This window comes from Loxodonta africana, chromosome 1, assembly GCF_030014295.1.
Source record: "Loxodonta africana isolate mLoxAfr1 chromosome 1, mLoxAfr1.hap2, whole genome shotgun sequence".
Classification (NCBI taxonomy): Eukaryota; Metazoa; Chordata; class Mammalia; order Proboscidea; family Elephantidae; genus Loxodonta; species Loxodonta africana.
In genome coordinates, this window is record NC_087342.1 from 113,305,847 (window position 1) to 113,323,416 (window position 17,570).

At 36.7% G+C, this 17,570-nt stretch overlaps 1 protein-coding gene across 1 annotated transcript; it reads right to left on the reverse strand.

Moving 5' to 3' along the window:
• Positions 1-890: 890 nt before the first annotated feature.
• Positions 891-7,111, reverse strand: LOC100676562 (beta-defensin 110-like). Its single transcript, XM_003404142.3, has 2 exons — positions 7,054-7,111; positions 891-1,102 (listed from the first exon to the last, which is right to left on the reverse strand). Exons 1-2 carry the CDS (start codon positions 7,109-7,111, stop codon positions 954-956), a joined length of 207 nt encoding a protein of 68 aa, XP_003404190.1. The 3' UTR covers positions 891-953.
• Positions 7,112-17,570: the final 10,459 nt, after the last annotated feature.

Genomic DNA, 17,570 nt, shown 5'->3' on the forward strand with positions numbered 1-17,570 from the left:
TGCTATAGGTCTCCTGCCACGCGGAATGAAGCAGAGTCAAGAAAACCAAAGACTCAAGGAAGCAATTAGTCTAATGGACTAATGGCCCACATGAACCACAACCTCCTCCAGCCTGTGACCAAAAGAACTAGATGGTATCCACCTACCATTACTGGCTGTTCTGGCCAGGAACACAATATTAGGCCCCAGTTAGACTGGGAAAAAAATGTAGAAATTCAAATTCAAAGAAAAGATCAGACTTACTGGTCTGATACAGATTGGAGGAACCTCTGAAACTATAGCCCTAAGACACCATTCTAACTCGGAACTGAAGCCATTCCCAGAGATCACCTTTCAGCCAAATCATGGACAGGCCTATAAAATAAACAATAACACCAGTAATAAATGTGCTCCTTAGAACAATCAACTATACAAAACAAACATTTGTCCAAAAACAAAGAGGAGAAGGCAGGAATGGGCTGGAAAATGGGGAATCCAGTGTGGAAATGACATATTGCAACCATCATCATGGAAAAATGTGTGTATGAGTTATTGAATGGGAAACTAATTTGCTGAGTAAACTTTTACCTAAAGCACAATAAAATGTTCAAAGCAAACAACAAACAAAAGAATAATGCTTCTCCTATTCTTTGACCTATGGTTTCCCACAAATTTACCTATATTCTAAAATAAGGCAGGTAGAATTTAGAGTGCTTCTCAAGGAACTGCCATGGAATAAAATCCTGCTTCCTTCTGGCACCAAGAAATTAAAAGAAAAATGCAACATAAAAGCAGCAGTTGTATGTGTGTGTGTGTGTGACATAAAACGACTTGAGTGGTTCAAGACATAATATTAAACTTTATTTAATTCCTTATATATTACAGAGAAACAAAAGTCTTGAAGGATGTGCTGAGAAGTCATAGTAACACAGGTCCTCTCTTCTTGGAGTATGTGTCTTTTTCTTCTGCCATTCTTACGGCTGTAGGCAGCAATGAGTTGCGGGTCTCATGCAGTAAGCAATTCTAACTTCATTTTTATGGCACTCAAGTTTACATTGACCATTACCCCTTATGCACTCTCTCCTTAAATCCACACTACCATAGTGGGGATATTTCTTTTTGGCTGTAAGAAGGAAAGGATGGCTAGAATTAGCAATCTAGCTATAATATGCTCAGGTTTTAAAAGGAGAAACCCCAAGAAGAGAACGTTAATAGAGTGGGCCAAAAGAAAAAGTCCCCTTCCTAATTCCTGATTGTGAACATCTTTGTTTATTGGAGGAAGTTTAAGCGAATTTACTATCCCTTGGTAAATTTAATGTCCCTGGAAATCAGAAAGTATCTTGGACTTTAGTTGGAGTATCATCTTGCTTCCTTACAAATTACTGGACAATGGTTCAGGGATGATTCCCAAAGTTGACAGTAAAAAAGTTCTCATAACTTATCTTTTGTCATGCTCACTCTCTAGAATCATCTAATTGCATTTGGGCTGCCCCTTTTGGCTCTGACAAACATTATTTAGACTGAATGTTATACTTTTGTGAATTCTTTTCAAGAGATTTCCATTGCAGCTTGATTTTACTTTTCTGCAATGTTGAGAGATAGGCAGTGTTAGGCAATGTACCTGAATTCCCACAACTCCCCTGGGTATTTTGGGATTCACTTCTCAAAAGTCGGGCTCTAACTTAGACATATGTGATGCTAGCACTAATATGATAATGAGAATTGACTGGATTTGGCCATTGTTGGCCATTACATGATCTCTAAAATTTCCAGTACTACCTTTTCTTATTTCACCATGAAGTTTCAGAAGTAACTTAAAATGAATTTCTAACAATCCCTGTTTGTATTGTTCATCCTCTTGATTAAAAAACAAAACAAAAAAACCATTGCCGTCAATTCCGACTCATAGTGACCCTAAAGAGCAGAGTAGAACTGTTGGACTGGGTTTCCAGGTAGGTCCTGGTGGATTCAAACTGCCGGCCTTTTGGTTAGCAGTCGTAGCTCTTAACCACTACACCGCCAGGATTTCCATCCTCTTTTTTTTTTTTTTGATTAGAGGTCAGCAAACTGTGGCCAGGGAGCTAAATCCAGCCTATCATCTGGTTTTGTAAATAAAGTTTTAATGGCATGAAGTTAAAGCATTTATTTACATGTTGGCTGCTTTTACACTACAGTGACATAGAAGAGATAATATAGTCCATAAAGCCTAAAATATTACCTATCTGGCTCATTTCTAGAAAAATAACCTCTGCTCCTAATTCCTTTTGTCAATCAATCACAAAGGAATGAGTAAGGAATTTGTAGCTCAGGGCACGAGGGTATCCTGATAATATTGGAAAGGCTATCATGTAGAAGAAGGCATTGGTCTCTTACATATTCAGAAAAGCAAGACTACAACTACGGTTTGCACATTGTAAGAAATACAAAATTTGGCCCAATATAACAAATTGAACTTGTAACAGTCAATGTAAGAAAAGGTACATGTTTTGTCTTGTAGCGTGGAGATTGACATTCACTGAAGTTTATTATTTAGAAGCTTTAGAGATACTTGGAAAGTTTGTGGAGATTGGTTTGATAGGTTGTAAGATCCCTTATAAATTTTTTTTTAATTTTGTATTTAAATTATGCACTGGCCCAGGTGTTTTCAGAAGTCATTGTTTTGGAATCATTTTTTTAGATACACATAACTTTTAATAAGTCGTTATCCCATGGTGAAATTAAGGGGAACTGGTAGTGCGGTGGAGCCCCATTGGTACAATGGTTAAGAACTTGGCTGCTAACCGAAAAGGTCAATAGTTCAAATCCACCAGCTGCTCCTTGGAAACTCTATGAGGCAGTTCTACTCTGTCCTATGGGATACCTAAGAGTCAGAATTGACTGGATGGCTAATGATTTGGTTTGGTTTGATGATGCGATGGTTAAGCACTCAGCTGCTAACTGAAATGTTCGTAGTTCAAACCCACCCTCCATTCCATGGAAGAAAGATGTGGCAGTGTGTTTTCATCAAGATTACAGCTTTGGAAACCCCAAGGGTCAGCTCTACTCTGTTCTAAAAGGTCCCTGTGAATTGGAATCAACTTGACAGCAATGGCTTTGGTTTTTTTGTTTGTTTGTTTGTTTTATGTCGGTGGGGAAGAATTTTAATTTTTGCAAAGAGCTGACCAATAGGCAGATTCGGATCTTTTCATACGTTTGTAATATGCATGCAAATACATTTTGCATTGGTTTCTGTCATTATTTAGAATTTGGTGTCCCAGTCAGTACCTTGAAAGGCTAGGTCTTTCCACATAGACACTCTGGTCATATTTCCAACAGCTGGTAAGTGGTGAGAAGTGGTAACTATAATGGATACATAGACTAAGAGCTATATTATCCTTGTTGTTGGCCTACGTATCTGATATAAAACTTAGTTTTTTTTATTAACATTGGCTTTCTTCTCAGTATAACTGAAGCAATGTGTAATAGGACAAAAAGATTCAAAAGCACAGAAGAAAAATATTACCTTGCACTATTTAAATGTTATTTTTTTTATTCAATAATATCTGGGGAGTTAATATTATCAAACTCATTTGTGACTCCCTAGTGACAGAAACCTGGGTTAAACTCACTTTAGGCAAGTGGTCTGTCACATTTGACACTGTCGTCCAACCTTCTCCCTTGACCTGATTTCATGCCTTCTCTTATTCTTTCTTTGTCTTATTTCACCCCTCTAAAATGTTTTTTTTTTTCTCTTTCTTCTCATTCTGACCTCTAAATGTGAGTGTTTCCCAAGACTGTGTCCTTGGATTGCCAATATCCATCTTGGCATGCATCTATCTATTCATTTAACTAGCACCTATTAAGTCTACTCCTTGTCAAGCTCTATGTCAGGCCCTAGGACAAGATTTCTCAACCTCAGCACCATTAATATTTTGGGCCAGATAATTATTTGTTCTGCGGAGCTGTCCTGTGCCTTGTAGGATAGTTAGCAGCATCCTTGGCCTCTGCCCACTAGATACCAGTAGCACCAGTTGTGACAGCTGAAAATGCCTCCAGACATTGTCTAATGTGCCCTGGGGAACAAAATTACCCCCACATTGAGAACCACTGCTTCAGATACTTTGATAAGCTCAACACATGTTCTGACTCCTGTCCTCAAGTAATATATTCAAATACTACTTCCTCTCTAAAGTCTCTGCTGACTACTTTCAGGAAAGTGATCCTTCCTTCCCTTCCTCTCTCATAGCTCTTCATTTGGCATCTGTAATATTCTAACTTGCTAGGGAGTTTCTCTAAATAATATACTACCTCTTAAAATCAAAGCCATAACTGGGCAAAATGGTTCTTAGACCTTTAAGTCCACAATTTCATTTTATTTTTACTCATCTGCTACTTTATCTTTTTGGCTACCGTTATACCACCTTAGACTCAGGAAGAAAAATCATGGCTGCTCTCCCAGCAGGAAACTCTGCTATCCAAAGTACATGTCAGATTTAAAGAAACCTAATTATTGGCAATATGTCATTTTTTCCATATGGCAGATAAAGTGAAAGGAAAGAGAAGATGATGCAGTAATCCATTTACAGATATCTTTGGCATTTATAACTTCTAGAAAATGAAGAAGAAAGCTAAGTTACTTTAATGGAAATCTCCCTACATGGAAAAGTTAGGTACTCTTATCTAGACATTTTTCATATGTGATTGTCTAAGTGAAAGAAGATGAGTTTTTCTACCTTCTTTTAGAGTAGGAAATTTCACCCTCTAGAAAACTGAAGGTGAGATATGAAAACAACTGAGGCATTGGAAGAGTCAGACATACAGCATTTCTTTTTAGTTCAACCACCAGGTGTTAGTGATCTGTAATGTGAAAGACATCATTCTAATTACATTAATTTTTTAAAATTATTTATTCTATATCACATCTCTTTTAACTTTGTAGGGAAAATGTGTATCAGGACATATTTCTTTTATTTTGGTATTTATTAAAAACTTTTTTGTCAGTAATGGTAGGAGCTCTCTAAAGGCTTGATTACATTTGACCAAGAAATAAATACATAAATAAATAATGATGGCTTCACTTTGAAAATATGAGAAAAAATATATATGTAAGGAAAAAACAATGATAACATAATCTTCATTTTTTGTCTCTTTATCCCCCAAGTAGCTTAAGATTTGCTATGTCTACAGGGTACCTGATTGTCTAAGTTTTTTGAGTGAATGCATGAAACACTTGAAATATTGGTAGGGGCAGCTGCTAATGACTGTTAAAAGGAAAAAGTAAGTTAGTGGAGAAAAACACACTTAGCATAGTGATCTATAAATTTGGCTGTTGTTGAAAAATAAAGCTATTTAGTACAGCTTGGAAACTATATAAATCTGTATAGCATTTCTTTTTGATACTTTCTAGAGCTGGAAAAAAAATCTAAAGATCCTTTTCTAACAATTTTTTAATGGAGAGGAAGGAAGATATTCTGTTAGCTAAATTAATTGCATTACTTTGTTCTTTCATTGAGGTTTGGCCTCTAAATAGAATTTTATCCACTTGTATCCTTTACATGAAAATTTGTCATTTTAAAATGCATTGTTTTTAGGGGATCATAATTGAGTTCTGTAATATTTCCAACCAGAGAATAAGCTAATTTATTCTCTTAGGCCTTTGCCATGATTTCTGTTGGGCCTATATTTTTACCTCCAAGAAACATCAGCCAGGTTCTGAAAAAGAGAATTGTCATGATTTCAATCCATGGTGCAGTGGTTAAGCAATCAGAGGCTAACCAAAATGTTGGCAGTTGGAATCCCTCAGATGCTCTTTGGAAACTCTATAGGGTTGTTATGAGCTGGAATAGATTGGAAACAATGGGACTTTTTCTTTTTTTAGAAGCCTTAGTAGCATAGAGATTAAGAGCTACGACAGCTAACCAAAAGACTGGAAGTTCAAATTCACCAGCTGTTCCTTTGAAACCCTGTGGGATGGTCAGAATCTACTGGACAGCAATGAGTTTTTGGGTTTTATAATAAACTGGGTAGACTTGAACTAGTCGTTTCACCTCAAGCTTTTTAAGGATAAGGAACTGAACACAGTAGTCTCTCCATCTCTAAAACTTATTCTAACTCTGTACAACTGATACTTACCCACTAATTCAGGGTGAGAGAATCTTGTTACACATCTGATGTGAAGGCGGGAAAAATCTCACCAAAAATATAGTTTATGTACAAGGCTCATTATTCATGTGATCTGTGGCACTCAAAGACAGAAGGGTAGTGACCAGACATATTTAAATAAAGACCATCAATGTGCATCATTTGCCTGCAGTACTGAGAACAGAATTCTAGGAATGTAATGGGAAGTAGCCCATTGCATAGGCTAAAGGGAAGGAAAAGGTAAAGAGATCACTCTCTAAAACAGAGTCATCTACCCCATACCAGTTGATGGTGTTAAATTGTTTGTTTGTTTATTTGTTTTTCCTAGCAAGATCTAACATTCAGCAAGAACAGATTATAAATAATTGTTCCGGATGAAGGTGGTGGGACTATTTAACACATACTGGTGGTGCAGTGGTCAAGAGCTCGGCTGCTAACCAAAAGATCAGCAGTTCAAATGCACCAGCAGCTCCACAGAAGAAAGATGCGGCAGCCTGCTTCCATAAAGATTATAGCTATGGAAACCCTATAGGGTAGTTCTAGTCAGTCCTATTGAGTCAATATGAGTTGGAGTCGACTCCGTGGCAATGGCTTTATGATCTTTTCAAAAACTTTTCATTCTGAAATAACTTTAGCTTTACAAAGATTTGCAAAGATAATAGAGTTTGATATACCCTTCACCCAGCTTCCTCCAATGTCAATATCTCACATAACCATGGTATATTTATCAAAATTAATAAATTAATATTGGTGCAATACTATTAACTAAACTACAAACTTTATTTGCATCTCACCATTGTCTTTTTTCTGTTCTAGGGTCCAATCCAGAATATGACATTGCATTTAGTGTTATGATCTTTAAATTCCTACATATTATCATAATCTTAGCAAGAAATATCTGATGTCTCTTCAAATTCAGTTGTATAAAATGTCCCATAAATATTTTCATGTTACCTGGTATAATTGTGACCCCAAAGAAGAGTAGAATAAATAAAAAGAGATGAATCTTCATGGTAGAGAGTGTCTTGGGGAAAAAGTGCCAACAGATCTTCCTTTCCAAGTCAGGAGTTTTGAAATAAGGAAACAGAGAACGCTTTTATTTATAGATTCTCCTGGGAAGTGGTTTTAACTACTGAGGCTTATCAAAAGTGAGAACATTTCTATGCTTCGTTGAATACTGATGCGGTGGTCACAAAAAGGTTATTAAATTTTTTTCATAAAAGTCAAAATCTGCTTGCATTACCTTAGATAGACTCTCATGAAGACATTACCTTTGAGGGACTTCATAGTTTATAGGGGATATGTATTCGAACTGCTAACACATTAGGTTGAAAATGTTGTTATAGTAACCAGATCCTCTATTATGTTTTAAATGTAATGCTAAATATTCTAATGTCCCTAGTATTAAATTGTTGAATGACTGAGTTATAGTATTTTACTGCTAGAAGTTTCCACTGAGTTTCCACTTACTTTGTTTTACAGATGAAAACAATGAGAGCCAGGGAGTTTAAATGATTTATTCCAATTTACATAGTTTGTCGTTATTTAAATGTAACATGATCTGAAAAGTCTACATTCATTGAATATGGGAAAGATAGTAGACATAAATAAATAACATAAATGAATCTACAAACAGGTTTTCAAGTATGATTTACTAATTTCCTGTAATTAACCATCTTATTTCACAATTCTAGGTACTATGATTTTAATTCTGCTTATGTAACAAAGGGATTTCTGATCCATTTTCATCCTTGCAAAGGCTATTTTTTTCAGACGCATAAGGAAGAGCCCAAAACCTGATGGTTTAGACAGAGAAGAATTAATCTATTCTCTCTCCTACCACAGAATCAAGAGAACTTCTAGGGCAGTGTTTCTCAAATTTTAGATATACCAGGGTCCTACAGAGGACTTGGAAACCCTGGTGGCATAGAAGGTTCAGTGCTATGGCTACTAATCCAAAGGTCAGCAGTTCAGATCTGCCAGGGACTCCTTGGAAACCCAGTGGGGTAGTTCTACTCTGTCCTATAGGATTGCTACGAGTTGGAATCGACTTGACCACAATGGCTTTATAGAAGACTTGTAAAAAACAGATTGCTGGCCCCACCTTCAGTTATCTGACTCAGTAGGTTTTAAGATTTAAGTAAGCTTAAGAATTTGTATTTATAAAAAGATTCTGGAATACTAATAATGCTGAAAGGGGAATTACACTCTGCTTAGGAAACGACTCATTCATTCTACAAAACAGCAAAAAAAAAACGAATTATAGAGTGATACAATCTATGATACAGATTAATAAAGCATGTGAGAATGCTTAGAGATGCTAATCAAATACCCTCATGTTATGAAAGAAGAAAGTGAGACCAAAGATGATAAACTTAGCTGACTAATGATTGTATTCTTTAGAACAAAGGCTTCAAATTATTAAGTACAAATGGAAACTGGATAAAATTAAATGTGGGAAACTTGATTCAGCTACACTGACTCCCTGGGAAAGAAAAAAATGGAGAATTCATCATCAGCTGAAAGGAAGACCACTTCAAGACATCACTCTATAATATTTATTCAACAAATATTTTTTAAGTACCAAAATTCGATCAAGTTGGCATTTGCTAGAAACTGATGGGACATCAGGGAATAAAACAGAGTATTTAAATCCTCAATCTGGAGGGTGATGTCAGTAAAATGGTAGAGTAGGGACTTTTGAAGATCTGCCCTATCGTAAAAGTAATGATAAAACTAGAAAAAAATTGTCACAATCAACTTTTTCAGAAACCTGAAAATTGGTAACCAAAGACTTGCAACAACACCATTAAACCTGTTGCGGTCGAGTCGATTCCGACTCATAGCGACTCAACAGGGAAGGGTATAACTGCCCCATAGAGTTTCCAAAGAGCGCCTGGCAGATTTGAACTGCCGACCTTTTGGTTAGTAGCCGTAGTAATTAACCACTATGCCACCAGAGTTTTCTGCAACAACACAGGGAATGCTAATTCAAAAAAAATCAATGAATCACATTAAGAACAGTGAGCTTTGTGGTGTTTTAACTTACCCCAGTCCCATCCCCTGGTCTTCAGCTCAGAAGAAAAAAAAGCCTTGAAAAATAAACCTTATGTTCCTGGTACTAGAATGAGCAGAGAGGGCTTGAACTCTTTCAAAGCCTCTTCCCCAAAGGACAATCGTTATTTAAACTGTCTTGAGGTTTCCTGGAGGATCCCACTTGAATGTTTTGCCTTTGTTTCACCAAAGGGATGAGGAGCTCTCCCAGGGCTAAAGATGCTCTACAGTGGGGTTTTGTTGAAAACATTTACACACAAATGCTTTTAGCCATTTGCCTGTGGCATGAATAACAACTGGAACAAATAATAGATTAACCAAAGAGCTTGGACAGAAAGGTTGGAGAATGAGATGTGCATAGGGACTTTGAAAAACTTACATGCTACTAGAAGGTCACATGCATGCTCAGATACAGGGCTCTGTGCAGGCCCAGGGATGTTCACATGCATAGGAAAGACCTGAGAAAGACCTAAGCACTAACCCCTGGCTGACCTTGAGGCTGCACAAGCTGGAAGTGAAGGTGAAGGCAGAATTGTAACATTTAACAATAATAGTTGGAGATGTCAATACTCCACTTTTGATAATGGATATACCAACGAGAAAGAGACTCAGTAAGGAAAGAGAAAAATTGAACACTATAAATGAACTAGACTTAATAGTTATCTATAGAACAGCTCATCTATCAAAAGCATAATACACATTCTTCCCAAGTAAACATGGAACATTCTCCAGGATAAACCACACATTAGGCTAAAACACAAATGTCAATATATTTTAAAAGATTGAAATCATATAGAGTGCTCTCTCTCACTACAGTGGGATCAAACTGGAAATCAGTAATAGGGAAATTTCACAAATATGTGGAAATTATGCAATACTTACCTAAATAATCAATGATTCAAAAAGAAAGAAAACACTTCCGGTCAACAAAAATAAAAACACAACAAATCCAAATTTATGAAATGCAGCAGAAGAATATGGAAATACAAGGGACACCAAATACCTAAAATGATCTTAAAAAAGAAAAAAGTCAGAGGACTAACTTATTCCAAAACTTGCTACAAAGCAACGGTGATCAGGACAGTGTTGTCTGGCATAAGAAAAAAAAAAAAAGGAGACATTAATTAATGGAAATGAATTGAGAGTCCAGAAATAAACCCATACATGTGTAATCAAATATTTATTTATTATTGAGGTTAGATGAAAGCTTACAGCTCAAGTTAATTTCTCAAACAAAAATTTATACACATATTATTATGTGACCCTAGCTACAATCCTTAAAATGTGACAGCACAGTCCCCCTTGCCACCCTGCCTTTTCGGTGGCCATCCAACCAGTTCCTATCCCTTTCTGCCTTCTCATCCTGCCTCCCTATAGGAATTGTCCATTTAGTCTCCTTTATCTACTAGAACTTAGAAGCACACTCTTCATGAGTATTATTTCATGGTTAATAGCCCAGTCTAATCTTTGTCTGAAGACGTGGCTTCGGAAAAGTTTTCAGTTCTGGGTTAACAGAGAGTCCAGGGGCTATGTCTTCTGGGGTTCCTCTAGTCTCAGTCAGACCATTAAGTCTAGTCTTTTTACATGAATTTGAATTCTGCACCACACTTTTCTCCTCCTCCATCGGGGATTGTTGTGTTCCCTGTCATGGCAGTCATTGGTAGTAGTCAGGTACCATCTAGTTCTTCCTGTCTCAGGCTGATGGAGTCTGTAGTTTATGTGGCCATTTTGTCTCTTGGGCTAATATTTTCCTTTTGTTATTGGTATTCTTCATTCTCCTTTGTCCAGGTGGGTTGGGACAAATTCAAGCATCTTAGATGGCCGCTTGCAAACTTTTAAGACCCCAGATGTCACTCACCAAATTGGAATACAGAGTAGTTTTTTTAAAATAATTTTTATTGTGCTTTAAGTGAAAGTTTACAAATCAAGTCAATTTCTCACATATAAACTTATATACACCTTACTACATGCTCCCATTTACTCTCCCCCTAATGAGTCATCCCACTCCCTCCTTCCAGTCTCTCCTTTCGTGACTGTTTTGCCAGTTTCTAACCCTCTCTACCCTGCCATCTCCCCTCCAGACAGGAGATGCCAATACAGTCTCAAGTGTCCACCTGATACAAGTAGCTCACTCCTCATCAGCATCTCTCTCCTACCCACTGTCCAGTCCCTTCCATGTCTGATGAGTTGTCTTCGGGAATGGTTCCTGTCCTGGGCCAACAGAAGGTTTGGGGACCATGACCACCGGGATTCCTCTAGTCTCAGTCAGACCATTAAGTCTGGTCTTTTTATGAGAATTTGGGGTCAGCATCCCACTGATCTCCTGCTCCCTCAGGGGTTTTCGGTTGTGCTCCCTGTCAGGGCAGTCATCAGTTGTGGCCGGGCACCATCGAGTTCTTCTGGTCTCAGGATAATGGAAGTCTCTAGTTCATGTGGCCCTTTCTGTTTCTTGGGCTCATAGTTATCGTGTGACCTTGGTGTTCTTCATTCTCCTTTGATCCAGGTGGGTTGAGACCAATTGATGCATCTTAGATGGCTGCTTGTTAGCATTTAAGACCCCAGACGCCACACTTCAAAGTGGAATCAGAATGTTTTCTTAATAGAATTTATTTTGCCAATTGACTTAGAAGTCCCCTTAAGCCATAGTCCCCAAACCCCCGCCCTTGCTCCGCTGACCTTTGAAGCATTCAGTTTATCCCGGAAACTTCTTTGCTTTTGGTCCCGTCCAGTTGAGCTGACCTTCCCTGCATTGAGTATTGTCCTTCCCTTCACCTAAAGTAGTTCTTATCTACTATCTAATCAGCAAATAACCCTCTCCCACCCTCCCTCCCTCCCTCCCCCGTCTCGTAACCACAAAAGAATGTGTTCTTCTCAGTTTAAACTATTTCTCAAGATCTCATAATAGTGGTGTTATACAATATTTGTCCTTTTGCAACTGACTAATTTCACTGAGCATAATGCCTTCCAGGTTCCTCCATGTTATGAAATGTTTCACAGATTCATCACTGTTCTTTATCAATGCGTACTATTCCATTGTGTGAATATACCATAATTTATTTATCCATTCATCAGTTGATGGACACCTTGGTTGCTTCCATCTTTTTGCTATTGTAAACAGTGTGGCAATAAACATGGGTGTGCGTATATCTGTTTGTGTAAAGGCTCTTATTTCTCTAGGATATATTTCGAGGAGTGGGATTTCTGGGTTGTGCTTTTTTGTTTGTTCTATTTCTAACTTTTTAAGGAAACGCCAGACAGATTTTCAAAGTGGTTGTACAATTTTACGTTCCCACCAGCAGTATATAAGAGTTCCAATCTCTCCCCAGCCTCCCCAACATTTACTATTTTGTGTTTTTTGGATTAATGCCAGCCTTGTTGGAGTGAAATGGAATCTCAACATAGTTTTAATTTGCATTTCTCTAATGGCTAATGATCGAGAGCATTTTCTCATGTATCTGTTAGCTGCCTGAATATCTTCTTTAGTGAAGCGTGTGTTCATATCCTTTGCCCACTTCTTGATTGGGTTGTTTGTCTTTTTGTGGTTGAGTTTTAACAGAATCATACAGATTTTAGAGACCAGGCGCTGGTCGGAGATGTCATAGCTGAAAATTCTTTCCCAATCTGTAGGTGGTCTTTTTTACTCTTTCAGTGAAGTCTTTAGATGAGCATAGGTGTTTGATTTTTAGGAGCTCCCAGTTACCTGGTTTCTCTTCGTCATTTTTAGTAATGTTTTGTATTCTGTTTATGCCTTGTATAAGGGCTCCTAACGTTGTCCCTATTTTTTCTTCCATGATCTTTATATTTATATTAGTATTTATATTTAGGTCTTTGATCCACTTGGAGTTAGTTTTTGTGCATGGTGTGAGGTATGGGTCCTGTTTCATTTTTTTGCAAATGGATATCCAGCTATGCCAGCACCATTTGTTAAAAAGACTATCTTTTCCCCAATTAACTGACTCCGGGCCTTTGTCAAATATCAGCTGCTCATATGTGGATGGATTTATATCTGGGTTCTCAAATCTGTTCCATTGGTCTATGTGCCTGTTGTACCAGCACCAGGATGTTTTGACTACTGTGGCTGTATAATATGATCTAAAATTAGGAAGAGTGAGGCCTCCCACTTTCTTCTTCTTTTGCAGTAATGCTTTACTTATCCGGGGCTTCTTTCCCTTCCATATGAAGTTGGTAATTTGTATTTCCAACACTTTAAAAAATGTCATTGGAATTTGGATCAGAAGTGCATTTTTACTATGTTAAGTCTTCCTATCCATGAGCAAGGTATGTTTTTCCACTTATGTAGGTCCCTTTTAGTTTCTTGCACTAGTACTTTGTATTTTTCTTTGTATAGGTCTTTTACATCTTTGGTGAGATTTATTCCTAAGTATTTTATCTTCTTGGGGGCTACTGTGAATGGTATTGATCTGGTGATTTCCTCTTCGATGTTCTTTTTGTTGATGTAGAGGAATCCAAGTGATTTCTGTATGTTTATCTTGTAACCTGAAACTCTGCCGAACTCTTATTAGTTTCAGTAGTTTTCTGGAGGATTCTTTAGGGTTTTCTGTGTATAAGATCATGTCATCTGCAAATAGAGATAATTTGACTTCTTTCTTGCCAATCCAGATGCCCTTTATTTCTTTGTCTAGCCTAATTGCTCTGGCTAGGACCTCTAGCACAATGTTGAATAAGAACGGTGATAAAGGGCATCCTTGTCTGGTTCCCATTCTCAACGGAAATGCTTTCAGGCTCTCTCCATTTAGAATGATGTTAGCTGTTGGCTTTTTTTTTTTGTATAGATGCCCTTTATTATGTTGAGGAATTTTCCTTCAATTCCTATTTTGGTGAGAGTTTTTATCACGAATGGGTGTTGGACTTTGTCAAATGCCTTTTCTGCATCAATTGATAAGATCATGTGTTTTTTTGTCTTATGTTTTATTTACATGGTGGATTACATTAATGGTTTTTGTATATTGAACCAATCTTGCATAAAAATATATATATATATACCTGGTATAAATCCCACTTGGTTGTGGTGGATTATTTTTTTGACATATTGTTGAATTCTATTGGCTAGAATTTTGTGGAGGATATTTGCATCTACGTTTATGAAGGATATAGGTATGTAATTTTCTTTATTTTTGGTGTCTTTACCTGGTTTTGGTATCAGGGAGATGGTGGCCTCATAGAATGAGTTAGGTAGTATTCCATCATTTTCTATGCTTTGAAATACCTTTAGTAGTAGTGGTGTTAACTCTTCTCTGAAAGTTCGGTAGAACTCTGCAGTGAAGCTGTCCGGGCCAGGGCTTTTTTTTGTTGGGAATTTTTTGATTACCTTTTCAATCTCTTTTTTTTTTGTTATGGGTCTATTTAGTTGTTCTACTTCTGATTGTGTTAGTTTAGGTAGGTAGTGTTTTTCTTGGAATTCTTCCATTTCTTCTAGGTTTGCAAATTTGTTAGGGTACAATTTTTTGTAATAATCTGATACGATTCTTTTAATTTCCATTGGGTCTGTTGTGATATGGCCAATCTCATTTCTTATTTGAGTTATTTGTTTCCTTTCCTGTATTTCTTTAGTCAGTCTGGCTAACGGTTTATCAATTTTGTTGATTTTTTCAAAGAACCAGCTTTTGGCTTTGTTAATTCTTTCAATTGTTTTTCTGTTCTCTAATTCATTTAGTTCAGCTCTAATTTTTATTATTTGTTTTCTTCTGGTGCCTGATGGATCCTTTTGTTGCTCGCTTCCTATTTGTTCAAGTTGTAGGGACAGTTCTGTGATTTTGGCTCTTTCTTCTTTATGTATGTGTGCGTTTATTGATATAAATTGCCCTCTGAGCACTGCTTTTGCTGTGTCCCAGAGGTTTTGATAGAAAGTATTTCCATTCTTGTTGCATTCTATGAATTTCTTTGTTCCCTCCTTAATGTCTTCTGTAACCCAGTCTTTTTGGAGCAGGGTATTGTTCAGTTTCCAAGTATTTGATTTCTTTTCCCTGATTTTTCTCTTATTGATTTCTACTTTTATGGCCTTGTGGTCTGAGAAGATGCTTTGTAATATTTTGATGCTTTGGATTCTGCAAAGGTTTGTTTTATGACCATATGTGATCTATTCTAGAGAATGTTCCATGTGCACTAGAAAAAAAGTATACTTTGCAGCTGTTGGATGGAGTGTTCTGTATAAGTCTATGAGGTCATGTTGGTTGATCGTAGCAATTAGGTCTTCGGTGTCTCTGTTGAGCTTCTTACTGGATGTCCTGTCCTTCTCCGAAAGTGGTGTGTTGAAGTCTCCTCCTATAATTGTGGAGGTGTCTATCTCACTTTTCAGTTCTGTTAAAGTTTGTTTTATGTATCTCGCAGCCCTGTCATTGGGTGCATAAATATTTAATATGGTTATATCTTCCTGGTAAATTATCTCTTTAATCATTATGTAGTGTCCTTCTTTATCCTTTATGGTGGATTTAACTTTAAAGTCTATTTTGTCGGAAATTAATATTGCCACTCCTGCTCTTTTTTGATTGTTGTTTGCTTGATATATTTTTTTCCATCCTTTGCATTTCAGTTTTTTTGTGTCTCTAAGTCTAAGGTGTGTCTGTCTCTTGTAGGCAGCATATAGACGGGTCATGTTTCTTTATCCAGTCTGAGACTCTCTGTCTCTTTATTGCTGCATTTAGTCCATTTACATTCAGTGTAATTATAGATAAGTATGAGTTTTGTTCTGTCATTTTGATGCCTTTTTGTGTGTGTTGTTGACAATTTCATTTTTCCACTTACTTTTTTGTGCTGAGATGTTTTTCTTTGTAAATTGTGTGTTCCTCATTTTCATAGTAGTTGAATTTATTTTTGCTGAGTCTTATGTTTTTCTTGGTTTTTATTTTGAATTATGGAATTGTTAGACCTCTTTGTGGTTACCTTAATGTTTACACCTATTTTTCTAAGTAAAAACCTAACTTGTATCATCCTATATTGCCTTGTTTTCCTTTCCATATGGAAGATCTATGCCTCTTGTATTTAGTCCTTTTTGATCATTGTGATCTTTGACATGACTTCAATGATTCCCTGTTTTGAGCATTTTTTTCTTTTTAAAATTAATCTTATTTTATTTTTGTAATTTCCCTATTTGAGTTGTTATCGAGATGCTCTGTTCTGTGACCTTGTGTTGTGCTGGTATCTGATATTATTGATTTTCTGACCAGTTTCCTTTAGTAATTCTTGTAGCTTTGGTTTGCTTTTTGCAAATTCTCTAAGCTTGTGTTTATCTGTAAATGTTTTAATTTCACCTTCATACTTGAGAGAGAGTTTTGTTATATATATGCTTCTTGGCTGGCAGTTTTTCTCCTTCAGTGCTCTATATATGTCATCCCATTGCCTTCTTGACTGCATGGTTTCTGCTGAGTAGCCTGAACTTATTCTTATTTATTCTCCTTTGTAGGAGACTTTTCTTTTATCCCCAGCTGCTTTTAAAATTTTCTCTTTTTCTTTGGTTTTGGCAAGTTTGATGATAATATGCCTTGGTGATTTTCTTTTTGGATCAATCTTATATGGGGTTCGACGAGCATCTTGGATGGATATCCTTTCATCTTTCATGATACCAGGGAAGTTTCCTGCCAACAAATCTTCATCTATTCTCTCTGTATTTTCTGTTATCCCTCCTTGTTCTGCAACTCCAATCACACGCAAGTTATTCTTCTTGATAGAGTCCCACATGATTCTTAGGGTCTCTTCATTTTTTTTTAATTCTTTTATCTGATTTTTCTTCAACTATATTGGTGTCAATTGCTTTATCCTTCAACTCCCCCACTCTGCATTACAATTCCTCGATTCTGCTCCACTGACTTCCTATTGAGTTGTCTAATTCTGTAATTTTACTGTTAATCTTTTGGATTTCTGAATGCTGTCTCTCTATGGATTCTTGTAGCTTATTATTTTTTCCACTATGTTCTTGAATAATCTTTTTGAGTTCTTCAACTGCTTTATAAGTGTGTTACTTGGCTTTTTCTATAGATTGCCTTATTTCATTTCTGAGGTCATCCCTGATATCTTGAAGCATTCTGTGTATTAGTTTTTTATATTCTGCATCTGGCAATTCCAGGATTGTATCTTCATTTGGGAAAGATTTTGGTTCTTTAATTTGGGGATTTGTGGAAGCAATCATGGTCTGCTTCTTTATGTGGTTTGATATCAACTGTTGTCTCTGAGCCATCTGTAAAATATTGTAATGATTTATTTTATATTTGCTCACTGAGTCTTATCTTGTTTTGTTTTCTTTCAATATATGCAGATGGGCTACTAGATTGTGCTGTCTTGATTGTTGTAGCCTTTGAATCACTTATGTCCTATCACCAGCTGGTTTAGGCTGTTATTAGATATATAAGCCTAAGAGTTCATTTACTGTTCTTGAATAGAATCAGCTTAGGTGTTCTGATTTT